The 19,724-nt window shown below is 30.1% G+C and overlaps 1 protein-coding gene across 2 annotated transcripts in view; it reads left to right on the top strand.

Annotated features, from left to right (window-relative positions):
• LOC143190427 (very long chain fatty acid elongase 7) overlaps positions 1-19,724 on the top strand; it is an 80,305-nt gene that overhangs the window by 39,676 nt on the left and 20,905 nt on the right. For both annotated transcript variants that reach the window (XM_076394692.1, XM_076394693.1), the window contains exon 2: positions 13,790-13,857. In XM_076394692.1, the coding sequence (XP_076250807.1) occupies positions 13,809-13,857 (49 nt within the window). In that variant the 5' untranslated portion in view covers positions 13,790-13,808. The remainder of the gene's footprint in view (positions 1-13,789; positions 13,858-19,724) is intronic.

The following is a 19,724-nucleotide window of genomic DNA, read 5'->3' as shown; positions in this document are numbered from 1 at the left end:
ATGCTATTATTGAAGGAATGAACATCTTTTTGCTATAGTGTGACTGTTATAACAAAATAAATTTATTTAAAATGATTTGGTACATTCTTGTCATTGTTAACAAATGAGAGTAGGACGTTGAGTCATCAGTGGTTGTTGGTAGGGTAGTGATTCTTGTAATCTATAGGTATTTGAACGGAATCTGTCGAGTCGTTTATTTAGAGTTTTCAGTTTCATCTAAAAAAGACTATGAATTTTGCATTGGAAACGGATTTATCTGAACCTGGTCGCCGAAAATGGTGAAGACACCTTTCAGTCATTAGGCTTTACCATAAAGAGGTGTATGTGAATGGTACAATACATTGAAAAGTAATCGAGGTATGATGGCAAAGGTCAGACCAGTGAAAAACTCTTAAAAAATCTAATCAATAATTGAACGACCAGCCACTTTACTCACTTGATACGGCTCCGGTAGACAGCTCTCTCTTTCCAAGTCACAAATTATTCCTTTTAGGTGCCTTTTTCAGTTGATAAGAAGAACTAAAATTTAATTTGAAATAATAATAATCATTCTATACTTCAATTATTATTCTATGTCAATTATTATTAAAGTTCTCAAAGTTTTTCATGATAAACTGTTTTTAACATTATATTTTATTTATTTTATAATTTTTATTTAAACTATGTGTATAATAAACAACTGACTAGAATAGCGGGCTTGGTTCGCTTAGTGGTCGAAGCGACAGGACGGTCTTTCTACTGTTGCGATAGTCGCAGGTTCACATCCTGCTGAGGCATGATCGTTAATTTGTGTTTGTGATTGTTCAAAAGGCAAGAGTGCAAAATCCGACAAGGAAGAAGATCCCAGTCTCGTTGGTAAACAGCTTGGGTAAGACCAGATGTCTTCTCAGTTGATCTCTAAGTTGGCCAGTTGCCAGATACATGCTTAATTCGGAGACTACATTAAGCACTAGGTCCAGTTCAGATAAATTATTTTTGGAAGAAGGCAAAAAATGATTAATTTTTAAGCAATTTGTATTAATCATGGAGGGTCGGTGTCAAGACATAATCAAGTCTCCTTATGAACCAAATAACCTCCTTGTGTATTAAAATTGGGAATATTTACGTTCTTATTTATATTTTATATTTTATAATTAATAGAATATTTATGTAAATAATGCTAGTCAAAAGAGCAATTGCTTGAGTTATGTTGGTTTTAAATGTATCAACTTGTCATTGATCTAGAACTTCAGAAAACCCAAGAAAAAGTTTAACGGGTAAAAGATAACATATTTTTTGGTCAATTAAAACTTGTTAAATACATAATTAAATTGATAATGTTAGTTATATTTGACGTCATTAGAATGTTTAGATCTATAAATTTTAAGAAATCTTTCCTGTCTCTCTCTGAAAAATTAAGACTGTATTGTTTTTTAACTGCGTGTTCATAAATATTTAATGAAGTTTTTAATTTGAATATAAATTTTGTATAAAATATATAATATTAAATATGCTATTCTTATAAATATATATATTAACATAAATAGTATTAACTACTGTCGTTGGATTTTTACCTGTAAAAAATTAATAATTTATAAACATATTTTAAAAACTATTTATATTCTTAAACTTTAACCAATGCTGTGTTAAATTAGTGTAACTTTGCTAACATCTAATAAAAGAAGTAAAGACGTATATGGATTAGAGATATCGATTGTTCCTAAAATCGCTGAATTGACTAATAGCTGCCTTACTTCAGGATAAAACTAGGCCATACCCATCTTTAGTCACTCAGGAAAAAGTATAATCCCCACCATCTAAGTTGTGTCTTCTTTATGTATTCGCTCGCTAATTCATAATAACTGTTATAATGAGGTCTAGTATTGTTTTTTACTTGTAATCTTGTCCCTCTTAGTTACAGTCTGAGGCTTGAATGAATTGAATTGAATTTGATTGAATGAATTTACGTTCTGTTTCTCGCAATTTGGTTTTATCTCACTTTGACGATTCCACGCGTCTTTTTACTTTAGTATTAAATTCATGTTTTTTGCAATTCTCGAATTACTTTCCATCTCCTGGCATTCATTACTTTCAGCTTCTATACCCACATAGTTAAATTAATTTACTTGTTCTATTTCTACACCCTCAATTTGGATATTTATACTTCTGGCTTCTTCAATCACCAGGATTTTCGTTCGATTTTCTATCGATTTTTCTATTTTTAAGATTTGTTCAAAATTTATAAAGTTAATCATGTCTCATAATAGAGCATTGAGAAAATTTTTTAAATGATATGTCAATCTGTTTTGACAATATTCATACAAGATCAAAAATACATTTTTATTTATCTGTATGTTATAATCATAAACATGCAATGTTAAATGAAGTAGTACATATCTTTATATTAATTAAAATAATAACATATTTAGGTACGTTATTTTTTACTATATAGAAACTACATTAAAGTAGTGTATTTATATTCATTAAATGAACTTTTTAATTCTCAAAACTTAGGTCTATAAAGTAAATAAATAAAATAATTGATAAAAGGTTCAAAGAATAAATCACATCATATAGTTACATATTTTATTACATTAATCGTTATAAATTAAAATATTTACCAAATCACTGCTAAAAATTCGTAATTTGATCTATTGGTCCCATGTGTTTCACCTAGACAATTTATGTAGTTAGTTTCATTTTATCTATTCGGTATCTTCATATATTTTCATTTATATATTAATATTAATATAATTTTTATCTGTTATACAAATTTTTGACCTAAAATATATATTCAAAAACAATAACTTTAATAAAAAGCAGGCTTATTTGATCAAAGAATAATTTGCTTTGCATTTTTATATAAAATTGCATAGTTCTTTATTTATTTATACTATATTACTATTTAATTTTTAAAACAGTAGTCATATTCTTTTCCTGTCCGTAAATTTATATAATATTTTATATAATATTATGGAAACTCAACATTACATATAGCTTATCTTTAATTAATCTTCTATTGGTTTCGTTAATCTACTCCTTTCTACTTTGCATTGTATGTCATATGAGGACTAAACACTTACCAATAAATGAAATATTAAAACATTATATAATTTTAACTCTAGATGCAAAAATTAACGTATTTATTAAATTAATAAAACCTGAAATGTTCACCAGATATCAAATTAACTGAAATTATGTAGGATTGTTTTTATACCCAGGGCAAAATTATATTTAATAAAACAATATAAAATAATCGGACATCGTAAATACATAAAAGCAGAGATCAAAATAAATGATATAACAAATACTTACTCAATAAAGGGCAAAATAAATTATGCAAATAAGCGTGCCAGATCTTGATGTTCGAGGAGGTCGGGTGATAATTCTGCAAACATAATAAAATATACCAACCGCAACCAATGACAAGGGTGAAATTAAAATATAATCGATACATACATAGATATATACTTCTATTGTAATGTAAATAAAATATAACCTTACTGGCAATCAAAATACTGGTAGTTATAATATCATCGATAATAATGGTATCGATAAATGAATATATCGACAAATACTGCCAAAGGATGCTATTGATAAACTCAATAAAAGATGATTACAACGGTAGGAAATAAAATAAACAATATTCTTCAAACAAGACCATAGTAGTCAATAATTGATAGACAGTCATTTTAAAATAGACAATACCGGTAACTGATACGAATGATAAGCTATACTAGGATGAAGTATGATATGTGCACACGGTACGAAGGGAAAATAACGCACGTTGCACAAGTTTATGTCCTAACACTAACAATAATAAATAATAACGTTAATAGGCCTCGCTAAAATAAATAAATAAATGAACAGTACGGTTACTAGAATTACTTCTGACTACTGAATTCACTTCTCCTGCTCCAGCCAGGATGGACGTGCAATGCGAACTAGGGAGAAAGCTAAAAGCTACACCCTAGATACGCTTCCACCAAGAATCAGGAGAAACCACTTTCGATGGCGTTTATGTATCCATCAAGTTATCCATAGATCATAACTACGAATCAGTAGCTTTAGCCACGTTGACGTTCGTTTCTGGATAATGAACTAGTTATAATTTATATTTATAGTTGAAACCATAAAACTATTTTCCTTGATTTGCAATAATTTAAGAATTATGGGAATATATGACGATACGGAGAAATAATAAGATAGGGTATATATATATATATATATATATATATATATATATATATATATATATATATATATATATATATATATATATAACGGTGCATAGCCGAATAAATAAAAAAGTATAAAATAATAAATTGAAATTTATAAGTGAAGAATATAAATGGATTTAATAAATAATGAGTGATAATTAAAAAGATAGAACTGGAATAGTCATTAAACAAACTCACCATTTGATGAAACTCAGTTTGGGCGGCACGAAACTGTAAAATAAACTTAGTACGAAAAACATAGTGACTCTGAACGTCGCGTTCTTAGAAATGGACTTCTATGAAGTTCTAATATCCCTAGGATGTGATCACATCAGGCCAATACAACCCCTAAAGAAAAATCAATAATGTTGCCACTTCTGGTAATTATTTCTTTTAATAAGTATTCGCAACAGTCACAACTCATACAATTATAAAGAAACGGCAATACCGCCTTGTTCCTTTACGTTATCGTTCAGACTTGAAAAAAAAAACACTTGAACGACCTAGAAATTAAAACATTCAAAATGGGAGGAAATGAGGAAGGGAAGGAAGAGTTCTAAGTACCATAGATATTCGGCACGATTTATAATTTCCTTCAATGGTACATGCCTCTGTTTGTATTTTAGGAAAAAATTATTAAGAAAATATAAACAAATAATATACCAACTGTACAATAATATACCACTGTTTCTCTTTCTATTCTGTAAAACGCTTTTTCTAATTCAATGGAAATCATATATCCGTTTATTTAAGTTGAACTTTTTCCACTATTTGTCTTGCACTAAATTTTGCAATAGATCTTACATACTTCCCCCTTTTTTTAAATACACTTTCTCATTCTATTAGGATGTTCTAGTGACTTTAAATGATTTTCAATGATTTTCTTGTATATCATCATGGCCATGCTTAACAGAGCATTTCTTTTATAAACTGATTCTCTTCTCAACTGTTTTCTTCCGATCTCAAAAGTAATTTAACGATATAAAAGTGACTTCAAAAGAGGTTTGCCGTATTGACTTGTTTTAATTTTTCTCGCCGAAATAGTAAAACAATTATAGAATTACAGTTTTACCGAAAAAAGTAGCATTAGTCAAAACGACACAATATCATTGATCAGATCAAATTTTTATGAATAAACATGCATTGCAAAATATGGAAAGACCAATATTGTTTTTTTCACCAACATATCGAATCAAAACAAAACAAAACAATATAAACAACATATTGCTTGACCGATAATTTTCTTCATCTTCCAAAAATACAGATTTCTCTTCTCATCGTTATGTCAAGGACGATTAGCAGTATCTAAGCCGTTATACTGTTTCAAGATGCGGTATAACATTTCCATTTTGCATCTTGCAAAATACGGGCTCAATCGCTGGTGATGATTAACAAAAATACCCGGCAACCATTCGTAGTGAAAAGAATGACCTTTATGGGTGCGCTAAATGAAACGAAACTTGTTTCACGAAATCGGTGACCGAAATCCGGCCGTTTCTATCTAACGATTTTCATAATAATCGCAGCCTAAACAAAAAGGTTTTTTTGTATCAGCCGACGAAAGAGAAAGGAAGGAAAATTGAGATCATTATGGTTCGAACCGCGTGTGTGGTAATAGTGGTGTAACGTTTGTCAATGGACGCATATCAAAATAAATCGGGAATCCTTGTTTCTCGTGTATTTTCATTCATTTAGTGGCTACAAACACCTGGGTTTACATTTCTGCGTGTCTCCCAAAGTATCTACGCTTTTATTTTTATCTTATTTTATTTTGTCTGTATAATTATTTATTTTTTCTGTCCTTATTGATCTCTCACCTTTTGCTTCACTGTAGTCGTGATTACTCATCAGTGCTGCAGTCTCTTATTTTATTAGTATACAATAGGTGATACAATATTGGAAAATTATAGTGGAGTGTAACCAAAGCCGTACAGGGCAATTGCAAATATTACTGCGGATCTATCTACCCCCAAAATCGTGTTGATATTTACGAAAAAGTAGGTTACAGTGATCAAGGTTCGATTATAATTCTTGTCACTTGTTTTAACAATATTTTCAGTAAAAGATCATATATAAAGACTTGAAATGTCTCCGGCCTACCATAGTAAATTACATTTTTTTACAAAATTAGTTTTTTTTATTTAACATAATTCCCTTTAAGTGTGATACACTGATTATAACGACCCTCCGTCTTTTCGATACCATTTTTGTAGTACGATTTGTCCTTCAGCCTCAGTTTCGGCGATCACCGCTTCATTCGACGAAAATTTTTTCCCAGGGAGCATTCTTTTGAATTCTGAGAACAGGAAATAGTCGATGGGGGCCAGATCTGGAGAATACCGAACTGCGTTCACCGTATTCGGTGCTCATTTCACCACGTCTAAACTTAGCATAACCAGTCTTTGACGGTTGGTTTTCCTGTGTTAGTGTCCGGAAACTCGGCATCAAGCCAAGTTTATGCTTCAACTGTATTTTTCCCGTCAAAAAGCAATATTTTATCAACAAGCGAAATTCTTTTTTATCCATTTTTTCACAATAACAAAAGTTGCTTTACTCAAAATGCTATAATTCACAAACTAATGATCCGACAGCTGTCAAATTTATCACGTATCTCTTGAGGGTTGGGGATAACTAAAAAATATATGGATTTAATTCTAGTAGCGCCATCTGTGTGTCTGGCCGGGGACTTTTCATTTGACCTGTTATTTTATTACCATAACTGTTTTGGTTTTTTGTTAGGCCTAGTCTCTCGTTTTTTTTCTGGGTGCGTCCGTATTTTCTCACCTGCTGTCCCTCTACTTTAAATATATTTGTTTTCCTCCATATGAATAGTTCGTCATTTGTTTTGCTTTTGTAGTCAGGAATCACTAATCTTTGCTTTATTTTTTCTACGGTCTTGTGAACCATTTTTATTATTTTTTGCTTTTTCTTGGTCTTCTTACTTTCGGTATTCTTGTCCTGTTTACTGTAGCTTTTGTGTTAGTTTTTTTTTGGCGTTTGTGTAGTCTGAAACAAATATTTTCTTTATTTTTATTCTCATTCCGTTACATCTTTTGTTCCTTCTCCATTCCTTCATCTATGAATAGTTCTCCCTCTTTCTTTCTATTTACTTTCCCCCACCCCCCTCTCTCCCTCTCACTCTCTTTCTCGCTCTTTCTCATTTTCAGTTACAACCATTAATTCATCAAGCCGTTTGAAGGCTATTTGAGAATTTGAGCAGGAATTTCTTTCAATAAGTCTTGCAAATCATTCTATTCAATTTTTTTGTTTCTTGAATTAAATCCTTGAAACCAAAACCGTCAAATGGAATATGGCAGAACAACCTCAGCATAAGATTTCTGAAAGCCTTTGATATAATTTTTTTTTATTAATTACGTCTTACATTTGATATGCGTAGTACATTTTTAATTTACAATTAATTTATTACTATTATTCTGTAGTACTTGCATTCATACCCAAGCAAAACGAGTCGGGGATTAATACATCAGAACGTATTTCCTAAATTTGATATAAATGAGATTAATTTTATTGCCAAGAAATGCCATTAATAGTGTAATAAATTATACAAACTATTTTTAATAAAATGGCAAAATATAGTAGTTATTTTGTGATATTGAAATATAATTTTATAGATCATAGGCACTTATGAATATAATAAGCAGTAAACTTAATATTTTAAAATTACGTTATATAGCGAGTAATAAGCAGGCCGTGGTGAACTAGCGGATTTTCGTGCAATGCCTACTCCACTATCAGATGTTCATCATCAAAGAACCAGCAAAATTTCAGTACAGGAAACGAATTCTCGACATAGTCTTCATCACCTTAATTTAGAATAAACTGTAAGAGCCAGTGGTGTAGACAAGATGACATTCTTTATATTATTATGTTCACTAGATGTTATAAAGAAGAAGATTTAATGAAAGTAATTAATATATATATATATATATATATATATATATATATATATATATATATATATATATATATATATATATATATATGATTTATGTTGATAACAACACTACAATTTAGTTTAGCTTTTGATATGTGTGATAATAGCATTCACATTTTCTCACCACATGAATTAAAAACAATTAAACAAGAAGAGACAAACCAAGGCAAAAAATAGTCCTTTTGATTCTCTTCTACTGTATAAAAAATAATTTCGGCAATTGAAGTATTATAGTTAGATTCGCTTTATTTCTACTACTGTCTCACAGCCTTGCAAGAATGACAGAAAGTTACGACAATTAAAGATTTGGCTTAGTTTGTATTCTTGAACTGGGTATTAATGTTGATGTTTGTTTATGTAAATTCAAAACTTTAGTGCGAATAAGTAAATTATTAAGTGTTGTACTGCGTTATCAACTATTTTTTATCTTTTTATCATAGATTACATCGGAAAAACCTATATCTCTTATAATTATTGTCTTAGTTGGCTCATTTTTTGAAACTGAACAAATTTTAGCATTACTTCATACCTTTACTTCTACAGTGTGACCATCGCGAAAGTTTAAGTCTCAAAATATTATAAATTCTAAATTCTTTAAAGTATTATATATCTTATAATTAATCATTAAAAAAAGTAATTGTAGAAAACTATTTATTAATCAAAAGTTTTATCGCATCTATTTCTCTTCTCATTAGCGAAGACATTTTCTTTTTGTTTGAGCACTAATTCTCAACTTATTTATATGAGTTAAAAGAAATATTAAAACTGCCTGGTTTTGTATGTATCGAGTCGTAATTTTACATCTTCGAAAATAATGTTATACTCTATATAAGTCTTTTGAACAATTTTTTTTATCGTAAAAGAATTTTTAATATCGTAATTAAAAAACTTCCCTGTTATATTAATTTCTGGAAAACAGAAAGACATTTTAAATTTTTCAAAGGAAAGTTTATTACATAAATGCATTTTTAATTGAAATCAAGATAAACAGAGACATTGGCTAATTATATTGAGCGATGTTCTGTAGTTGTTGTATACTGCTATCATTTACAAACCTATTTTACCATTTGTTTGCTATCGCAATCTGTATTTTCTTATTATATAGAGCATTATATACAAACAATTTATACAAAAACTTTTAGATATACCATAATAGCTTTTCTAATCATAAATTGAATATACTAAATATAGGAATTGATTGCTAGCATATCGTGATTTTAACAAAACGTAGTTTTGTTTTTAAATAAAATTGAGCAAATATTATAAGAAATATGAAGATATTAATCGGGCAATAAAGGAGTCTCCTTAGATACGTTCCATAAACCATTATTTCCACTCTTCATAGGACTGGAGCAAAATAGTTCTTGATTGAGTTTGATACCAGTGAATGAGTTGCTGTATAGTAGATTTTGTTATATTTTGACACGAATTCCTTAGCGTAATATTTATCTTTTGTTATTCTTGCTTGGGGTATGCAGAACCTTACTAAAATAACTCTCTTTGTATTTGTGAGAAATAAAATTATAAATAAATTATTTATTATAAGATAGAAAATATAAATATATTATAAATTAAAATTATGCCTATTGAATATATTCGCTTAATAATGTCCAAAGGTTTTCTTCCATTATTTTCATATGTTGTACTGTAAAGTTTAATATAAATCATATGTATATAAAAGACTATTTTTCATACATTATATATTTTTAAATAGGTTTATATGACACAATATGGCTACATTAAAAAATATGCCTTTCATTCAGACAATATCAAAACAAAGAACTACTTGGTTTTTAGTTTTTAACATAATTTATGCCTGAAAAAAATAAGACTACAAATAGCAGATGGGAGCCATGTAACTCATAAATTTGTGTTTCAATTTATTATCACTAATAACCACAATGGTTGATGGTTCTATAGAATTGTTGAGTTTTATAAACTTACCGTTTGTTCTAAATCCTAAATTTAGTTATAAGTTTATTAATATATTTCGATAAAGGTTTGACTATTATATAAAATATCATAGTATTAGCATATAACATATTACGTTTATTTAAATAATCTTTTAGTGTTGTGAAGAGGCATTTGGCATACTTATTATATGTTTGAAACAAATAATAGGTACAAGTTACAATATGTTAAAACAATACGAATTAATTCGAGAGTATTTTATTAAAAGATATGTTTATATATGACCTATAATCTTAAATAATGCTGAATAACTGTTTTTAGAAAGTTTTATACAATTTTTTTTAAATACATTTTGTTTTAGATTATTAACGTACCCAGTTTTAATCAACCAGTTAGTTTATAAAAGGCATCTATCGGTCTATAAATTAATTCTAAAGGATTTATAATGGATATTGTTACTGTGTATTAAATCGCATAGGGTATATTTGTAGCCAACTTCATACTGAAGCTTCACTGACAGGTTTCAATTTTTAGTATGTGTCATTTCGTCGAAATGTTAATAAGAATGTTTTTTGGTGGTTTAAAAATGTTTCAGTTTCTACCAAGTCAATCGCAGTTGCGGGAATTTTTACTTTTTAATTCAGTTTGAAGAAAAATGCGGCTGGAGGTCATCGAATGCTGTGTGAAGCTTATGGCTTTCTATCGATTTCAATACGTGAATACTCATTTCGACGTTTTCAAGTTGGTAACTGTGACACCGAAGACCGAGAGCGTTCTACGAGGCCAAAAAACAAACAAAAAAAAGGGGACTTGACGACATTACTTGATGACGATCCGTGTGAATCACAAGAAGAATATGCAAATTATGGATATGGAAATTATGGAAGTGCTCCTTCTAATTACTACTTTTTCCGACATATGCTTCTTGATCTGTCTGTACAACGCTTTACTTCTTATGAAGATACCAAAAAATAAACTCGTTCATTCAACATGGAATTCTTAAATTGCCTGAAAGAGGGGAAAATGGACAATACAAGAAATTTTTATAATTTATAGGCCAATATTTTAAGGAGAAAATAATAATTTAGATGAACAATATAACGTATCAAGTACAGGTTACCCTTTGTTTTCAATTGTTTCAACTTTCATAAATGTATCTAAGAAGTCAATGATTTCTCGACAAATTACTGTCTATTAATCAGATCATATTAGAGAATTACCGAAAGTGTTAACGATTGAGGCTATATTACCTACTTGCTGCTATTAAAAAATATAAAACAAATGAATTTACTTATTCTATCTTAATTTTTTCAATTTGGATGTTAATCTCTTTTAGCACTCCCATCACCATCATTTTCATTTTTCTTTTGTTCAGTAGCACTTCATATTCCCTCAGTAATTCCTTCCATCTTTTTAAGATTTTCGGTAGCCTGAACTATCAATTTTCATCAGTGTATCATCAGCAAAATCGCCTTTCTACACTTCCATTGTTTCATATTCTTATACATTTTTGATGATGATTAGACATTTCTCTGTTACTTCATCCATAAATAACAAAGAAAATAGAAGCAACCAAAGTTGAAAGATTAGACTGGCTTGCATTAGTCCTGTTTAAGATTTCGAAGAGCTTGAGTTATTTTCGTTCATAATTAGTCTTGTGTTATCTTTATCCTTTGTGTACAGCAGCAATCCTTCTGTAATAATTTATATCCCTTTTGTCCCCTATTTATGTCAATATAGTGAATGCTCTTTCCAATTCTGCTAGGTTTGTTCTTCTTTCCATATTCTACTGTAAATTTTCCGAAATATCTCAAATTTTCATTCTTCATTATGTATGTTATACAGTATGTTTTTTTTTTTCGTATGTCGGTTTCTACATATAATTGAGGAGTTGCTTATACAGCAGTACTGTATTATATGTTGACATGGCAACATTTTCTTCCATATAACCAATGGATTCTTGTAAATTGAATGTCCATTTCATATTTCTTCTCCTTAATACGTCATATTTAGGCGCTTTTCAGCGCAGCTTCTTGTCCGATATCTCATTCAAAATTATTCTCCATTGCTTGATTTAAATGTTACGTAAACTTGCTTAATCCAAAATAATAATAATTAATAAAATCTGCTCCTGTTACATCATAAAAAAAAACTGCGCCACATCTATAATACCACAGGGAAATGTATTGGAGACAGTCCTTTATCTGTTGTACACTCGGGACTTGCTTACACTCAATGAAAATGTTGTTGCTACATTAGAAGATGAGCAATTGGAGATAACAACCATGGATCAACCCGAAAGTTGGAACACCTATTGACGAAGTCATAAAAATGGCGTATAAAAACAGATCAAAATAAATCAGTGTATATTGATCTCACCAACGAAAGAATCAAGCGCAAGCCAGTATCCTTCCAGGTGGAAGCCGCATGTTAAAAATTATGAAGAACTCAAGCTAAAGTATAAAGGGATGTATAGGTTATTGGGTAGATATTCAGCACTGTCACAATTATTGAAACCAGCGTGTACGTAATGATATGGTGTCCTACTCTGAGGTTGTACCAGCGAAAGCAATAGAAATATATAAATATTCCAAGATAAGGTACTGCGAGTTATTGTTGATACTCCGTGGTATATTCGTAACGACAATCTGCATAGGACCTGAAGGTAGAAACTGTCGATAATATAAAAGGGTGTTATAAAGGACTATTACATCAGTATTGAGGTTCTCCAGCACTTAGATAATGATGGCTTAGTCAGAAGATTACAGATTTGATCTAATTGAGTGAAGGTATAAGTAAAATTTAGTGCACACTAAAGACAGTGACATAGATGTTAAGCCCAAAGTTTCTATCGTGGAAGAAGTACTTCGTAATTTTATGCTGTAGCAAATTAGGATAGAAACAAATAGCTTATTAGTGTTAATTTGCTATATTATAATAAATAATAATAAAATAATCTAGACAAACGGTACAATTATTCTATCTGCGTATAGCCATATAACTATATTCGTCATTTTATGGATTAGGTCTATAGTTGAGTGTTTTTTTCCAGTTAGAGATATCACTATTTTAAGTAAATTTTTTTTTGAATAATTTGGAAATTAGCATCAATGAGGTGATGGGCCAGTATAGGACTTTCTTTGGCAGCTTTCTATGTTTAGGTATCATATTCCTCTATTTTTCATATCTTAGGTACATATTTAATTCTAAACAAACACTAATTAAGAGTTTACGATTTTCGATTGCTTTACCTGGAAACTGCTTTTAAATTTGTATATGGACTGAAGTGCTTTTAAACCGTGCTTTTTATGGGTTTATTTGGACTAGGACTAAGGTTTAATGTGGGCTCCCAACCACGGTCCTCAGCATTAAGCCTACTGACTGGCGAGTGACCAACTTAGAAATCATCCCAGAAGACATCCGGTCTTACCCAGCCTGGTTACTGGCGTGACTGGGACCATTTTCCTTGTCGGATTTTACACTCTTGTCTAGAACAATCACAAATTTTAAACAGTCACAAACATAAATTCACGACAGTAGGAGGACCGTGCTATCGTCTTTACCACTGCGCCACCAAGCCGACCTCCAAAATATTTAAATTAAATATTCTGAACGCTCGTATTAATGTTTTTCCAATAAATACTGCATTTTAAAACATTAATATTAATATTTATAGCATATATGAAATTAAGGCGTAATTACTATATTGTGTTTTTCTTCGTAGATCTCAACCAAACAACAGAATGGCAACTTTATCTCGATGGTATGCCAATTTCATGCTTGAATATCAAGGTAAGCCTGTTCAGTTATTCAATTGGTATATTTTGATTAGTTGAGATACATTAAATATTTACATCAAAATGTATTGAAAAAACATAATAATACATACATTATCGTTTTTATGATGTCTCCTTGCGTTTGATTTTTTCCTCAATTCTTTCGTTAATTTATGGATTTATGTTTCCTTTTTTCTATTTCATTAAACATTATATGTTATTTATTTTCTGTTTTGTTTTTACCAAGTCAAGGTGCTTTTAATGTTATTACTGTCTTATTAAGCGTGTCCATGTATTTATACAGTTTATTGTATGATTAATATTTACAAATTAGGAACTGAATGAATAATTTTTTTGATAGTTTCGTTGTATTTTATCAAAAAGAAGTGGGTTGGACAAACGGTTCTTTTGTGTTTTTCAAAGAAAATTTCAAACTGAACCATTTTCAGGCCATTTTCACGGACATCATTTGCAACTTCTTCACTCCAAACAGAGTTTTATAGAGAACAGAATAAATTGAAAGCCCAAGTATAAATCGAATAATCCCTCAATTCCCAGTTACTAACATAGTAGTTCGTTCAATAAAACAAACATAATGTTATCAAATATAATTTATTTTAACATTAGTGTACGTCTAATGTAGATATTAGAGAAAGACTTACATAGACAATAGTTTGTAGGTTAAGGTTGCGCCTTTTTATGTAGCAGTACCCCTTGGAGCCCTAATCTACCTAATTAATATTTGTATATTTACAAACCATATTTACCTTTTTACATTTAGTTTTTGTTCTTCGTTGCAGTGTTTCTCGTCAAGTCATTTTGGTATTATTGTTTTTTCTCCGTAGTTTGTGTTACTACCTGTGTGTCTCTTTATAATTAAAACTAGATCTAATCACTGCATTCTCATTAATACATTTGCACTGATGTGTGCTGCTTCTTTAAGAGCTGATTTTCAAATCAGAGTAGCAACTTGTTGCGGTTCATTTCTACATAGCAGTTGTCCTTGGATTCATAGAAAAACACTAACTCTGTAGCAGGAATAAAACCATTCCATTCCTGTTTCCAGTATGAGAACAATATTTGCAATGAGTTATTAATAAATATTATGTCTAACGTAACAAAATCAAATGTTATTCTAAAGTTTACCTTTCTCCATCAACTTCTGTTGTCTTTACACTATTTTTATTATGATCTTGCCATGAGCGACCCATCATTTTGAAATATCCATCCAATCTCGTCTAATTCCACAAATTGAAATAAGTCTTTCTTGGTTTTATTACATGCTTTTAAAAATTGTACTCTTTTAAAATCGATGTGTGGAAGTTCCATTAGATCTTTGTCGGTGATCTTTACACCATTTAAATCCCATGTTCCCAAGAGTGAATTAAAGGATGTTCAACATCCTTCAAGGAGCTCTATATCTCTAAATTTTTTATGGATACTTTACAAACCAACAGAACAGAAAAAAACTAGTCAACATTTTTATACAGTTCATATATTTGATCGCCGTTTGAGCTCACTTCGTATGAGATCGGCATCCATTTCATTACATTTTTAGATTTTAAATCATTTGGAACACAATTGTCGAACTTCTTTTGGCGTTCATTATTATGAAAATGGCTCAAAAATCTTGAATTGTCGATATGTAGTGGCGTAACGGTGTTGTTATTCGAGGCTAATTTTCAAGGAATTAACAGATATTTATCATCGAAAAATCTGGAATGAAAACGAGCAAACCAATTCTGATGCTGGCGCCTATTTAAGTATTCCATAAAAACTACTCAATTTTTGATAGGGCTGTATTGCGTTTTTCTGTTTCGAAAAGTAAAAATTGCAAAATACGATAAAAGTGATCTTCTGGAATTTTTATATTCAAGGTGCAATAAAGGACTGATTTAGCAGTTGACGCAGCCTTATATCTAAAATATTTTATGGACTGCTACCTTCAGAAAGTGCAGTTGTATAACTTTGTTAAGTAATTATTACTAGAAATAGGCATCTTTAAAGCCATCTATTAGCAAAAAAGCGTTAAATATTTACGTTTTTAAGCTTGTCCTCGAAATTATCTTATTTTAATATACCATTTACCATTATAAGTACTTTTGTTATTGAGTTTTGATTAAGCAATAATAACAAAGGTCTTAGTTTTGACCCATTCTTTAATATTTGACAGTGTATTTTTGTCAAGTTTTTCTTAAAATACAACTTTTTCACCACAATAACCCTGTGGTCTAGGCTTTTGAAGAAAAACATTAACAGTTTGTTTATTTTCCCAAATTTTGATCATTGCTTCAAATCTCAGACTTTGAAACAATTATTAAATGCATTTTCTGGTATACCTGTTTCCCTTTTGTTGTTTAAATGTTATCAATCAACTGGGTATGTCATATTAGGCAAATAGGCCCAATGAGATTAGATACGAGCTTCTATTTAAAGTAAAAAATCATGGAGTACAAACTCGATAGAAACCAAGAGTTCCCTATTAACTGAGTTTTCGAAGCTTTTCCCATTTTTCTCAATTTCATTAATAAATGGAATGCTAGCTGGAGGACGACAAATACATTTTTAAAAATTTCATAAAATTTTCATAAATTGATGAAATCTAATTTTAAAACTTGGATTGCGTTAGCCGAATTATAAAAATTAACAAACAAAAAGTTTAATTGAAATTAGTTATTTGTACAATTTGTTTGAATTGTCGGTGGAGATCTGTAATCTTTGTAGTAGGCAATATATCCGGATGGGTTTGTCGTCTCAGTTCATGAACAAGGTCATTATCTTCAAGCCCACAAATCTTAGAATCTCCTTTTTAAACATAAGCGTGCTATTTTGAAACTGTAGGTGTGGCCGGTTATACATTTTTAAATTTCTTGAGAAATATTAGGTGCTTGCAGGTATTTAATTTATTTATTGCATGATTCTATTTGGTTAGCGATATCCACTGGTAAACTTTCAAAGTAGCATTGTAAAAAACTGACAATAAATGTAACAACAACCTAATTTAACTGCCAAATTTGATGGTTTCCATATTTATCTATCTAAAATAACAGCTTGCATTTTATTATTATTGTGTTATTTAATATTCACAGATGCTAATTATGGAACATTCTGTTGTTTTATTTAAATAATTATTCTTTATTATATATTGTTAATTTTGAACGATTATAATTGGTGATATTGATGTTAATGACGCTATTAATGAAGACGTTGAATTGCAAGACTTGGATGAAAACTTTATTAGACCTAGCTCAAACTCATAAAGAACTTCTAGTTGTCTACTTAACAATTATTGAATAAACTGTTTTTAGTCACTTATAAATGTATGACATATGAATTAATTTCATTTCATTGTTCGCCAGGCAAAACATATTAACTCGTCTATTGTTTCGAGTGGTAAACATATCGAGAAAGAGAGTCAATGTATTTTTTTTAAATACTCGTATGCTATGAGCAACTGGTGGCGTAGGTATCTTACTATGCAACAAATAAAGGTTTTGTTATAACAACTGAAGTAATAAACCTAAAAATTATAACCAGACTAAATTGCATTAATAAAATTAGAAGGCCTAATCATATACAGACAAGGTAATCAGATATAAAATATCTATGGGTGGTGGTATTCACACATATACATATATGTCTGTATATAGATATATATATATATATATATATATAAAGTGAATAACCTTACTTAGTTATTTTTAATTAACCCCTGATTTTAATGAAGATTCACGTTCAAAATGGTTGGATGGCTGATAACCTTAAAGCATGTATAGTTTTTCTGTAAAGGTATTCACGAATTTTTAGAGAGATGCTAGGAAGATAAATCAAAGATAGTGCACACTTTTAATAAATTACAAATTTCTTACAAATTAAACGTGTTTCTTTTTTGCAAATACAGCAAGAATTTTTAATCAATATACCTATCAATATATCTATTACCATCTGTCAATAAACAGTCTAATATTTTAGAATTCGAGCTTTTTAGCTACCAAATATTTTTTTATTGTTATTTATTATAACAATGTTGTAAATTTTTTTATCCTAACGCACAATGGTTTAAAAAATTACAAAACTATGTATTCTATGATAGACACTTTGGGCTTAATGCCTCATTGTCGTTATTTTTAATGTGCACTGCAAATATTTTAATATTGTCCAGGGAGAAGAATTTTAATATCATAATTATAAAAATTAAAAAAAATTAAGATATTTAATAAAGGTTATTGACAGAGTTAGAAAAGACAAAAGAGAGAAAACAGGTGCGAAAAACACAGTTCATGTATCATAATACTTTGTTTATATATCGAATAGATAAGCAGCAATAAGCACATAATATTTTTAAGGTGTATACATTCAATTTATTTTGCAGCCCATGTGTTATTTAGTATATCACTAATATATAACAGGTCAAATGAAAAGTCCCCGCCTACCATAGTAACATACATTTTTTGGCAAAATTAATTTTTGTTTTAATTCAACATAATTACCTTCAAGGGTGATACACTGATTATAGCGAGCCTCCAACTTTTCGATACCATTTTTGTAGTACGATTTGTCATTTTCTTCAAAATAGACCTTAGTTTCGACGATCACCTAATCATTCAACTAAAATTTCCTCTCATCGAGCATTATTTTGAGATCTGAGAACAGAAGATAGTCACTGGGGCCCAAATCTGGAGAATACGGTGGATGAGGTAGCAATTCGAATGGATTTTTGCTATCGTTTTCCTAACTTGTGACACGGTGCATTTTCTTCAAAGAACAGCACTTACTTTTTCTTCAAACGCGGGCGTTTTTCGGCGATTTCGTCCTTCAAAAGATCCAATAACGCTATGTAATAGTCGCTGTTGATGATTCTTCCTTTTTTTCAGGTAGTCAATGCAAATTATTCTATGCGCATCCCAAAATACAGATGCCATAAACTTGCTAGCCAACTGGTCATTGTCTTTGGTCAAAAGTGAGCTCGCGCGGCACCCACTTTGCACAGAGCTTTCTCATACCGAAATATTCGTGAATAGAGTGTCTGTTATTTCATTCAGTTTTAATTTATGGTCATTCAAAATCATGTTGTAGATTATGTTAATGTTTTCGTCGGAAACAACCCCTTTTGGGCGTCCACTGCCTTCACATCTTCGGTGCTCATTTCACCACGTCTAAACTTAGCATACCAATCCTTGAAGGTTGATTTTCCTGGGGCAGTGTTCGGAGACTAGGCATCAAGTCAAGTTTTTGCTTCAACTCTATTTTTTCCTTCAAAAAGCAATATTTTATCAACAAGCGAAATTCCTTTTTAACAATTCATTTCACAATAAAAAAGTTAGTGACCGTCAGCTATCAAATTTATACACGCATTTTTTGAGGGTTAGGGCTAACTAAAAAATGTACGGATTTAATTCTTGTAGCGCTATCTATGTCTCAAGCCGAAGACTTTTCAATTGACCTTTTAGTAGATAGAAGATCTACTCTATATTCTGCTTTAGAAGCTTTTTATTTAATTAATATAGTAGTACTGAACATCTAAAAACATACATTTACAGTGACATTCAAGTATGCACAAGGTATTTAAAAATTTAGGTGAGGTTTTAATTTTATACTTTTAGTATAGCGGGTTATGAAAAATAAATAATATGACAGGGACTATTTATGGGTACTGGGCATAAAAAATAAGATTTGCCGGCTGCTGAATAATAATTTGATTGTTGATGGATTTCAACTATGAATAAGCTAATAAAAGTCATATAAATTGTACTACCTAGTGTTTCAGATTTCCTGACTCTCCTGGAAAGCCCTTTAGAACAAAACATCGTGCTATTGTTGTATCAGTTATAAATGATGAAACCAGAGAGAGGCATTTTAATCTTATAATTATAAAAATTTAAG

The sequence above is a fragment of the Rhynchophorus ferrugineus genome, unplaced genomic scaffold (assembly GCF_030347505.1).
Source record: "Rhynchophorus ferrugineus isolate W39M unplaced genomic scaffold, kcgeb_rfMv2 rfM2, whole genome shotgun sequence".
In the NCBI taxonomy this organism is placed as follows: domain Eukaryota; kingdom Metazoa; phylum Arthropoda; class Insecta; order Coleoptera; family Curculionidae; genus Rhynchophorus; species Rhynchophorus ferrugineus.
This window is presented reverse-complemented; position numbering and strand designations above follow the sequence as displayed.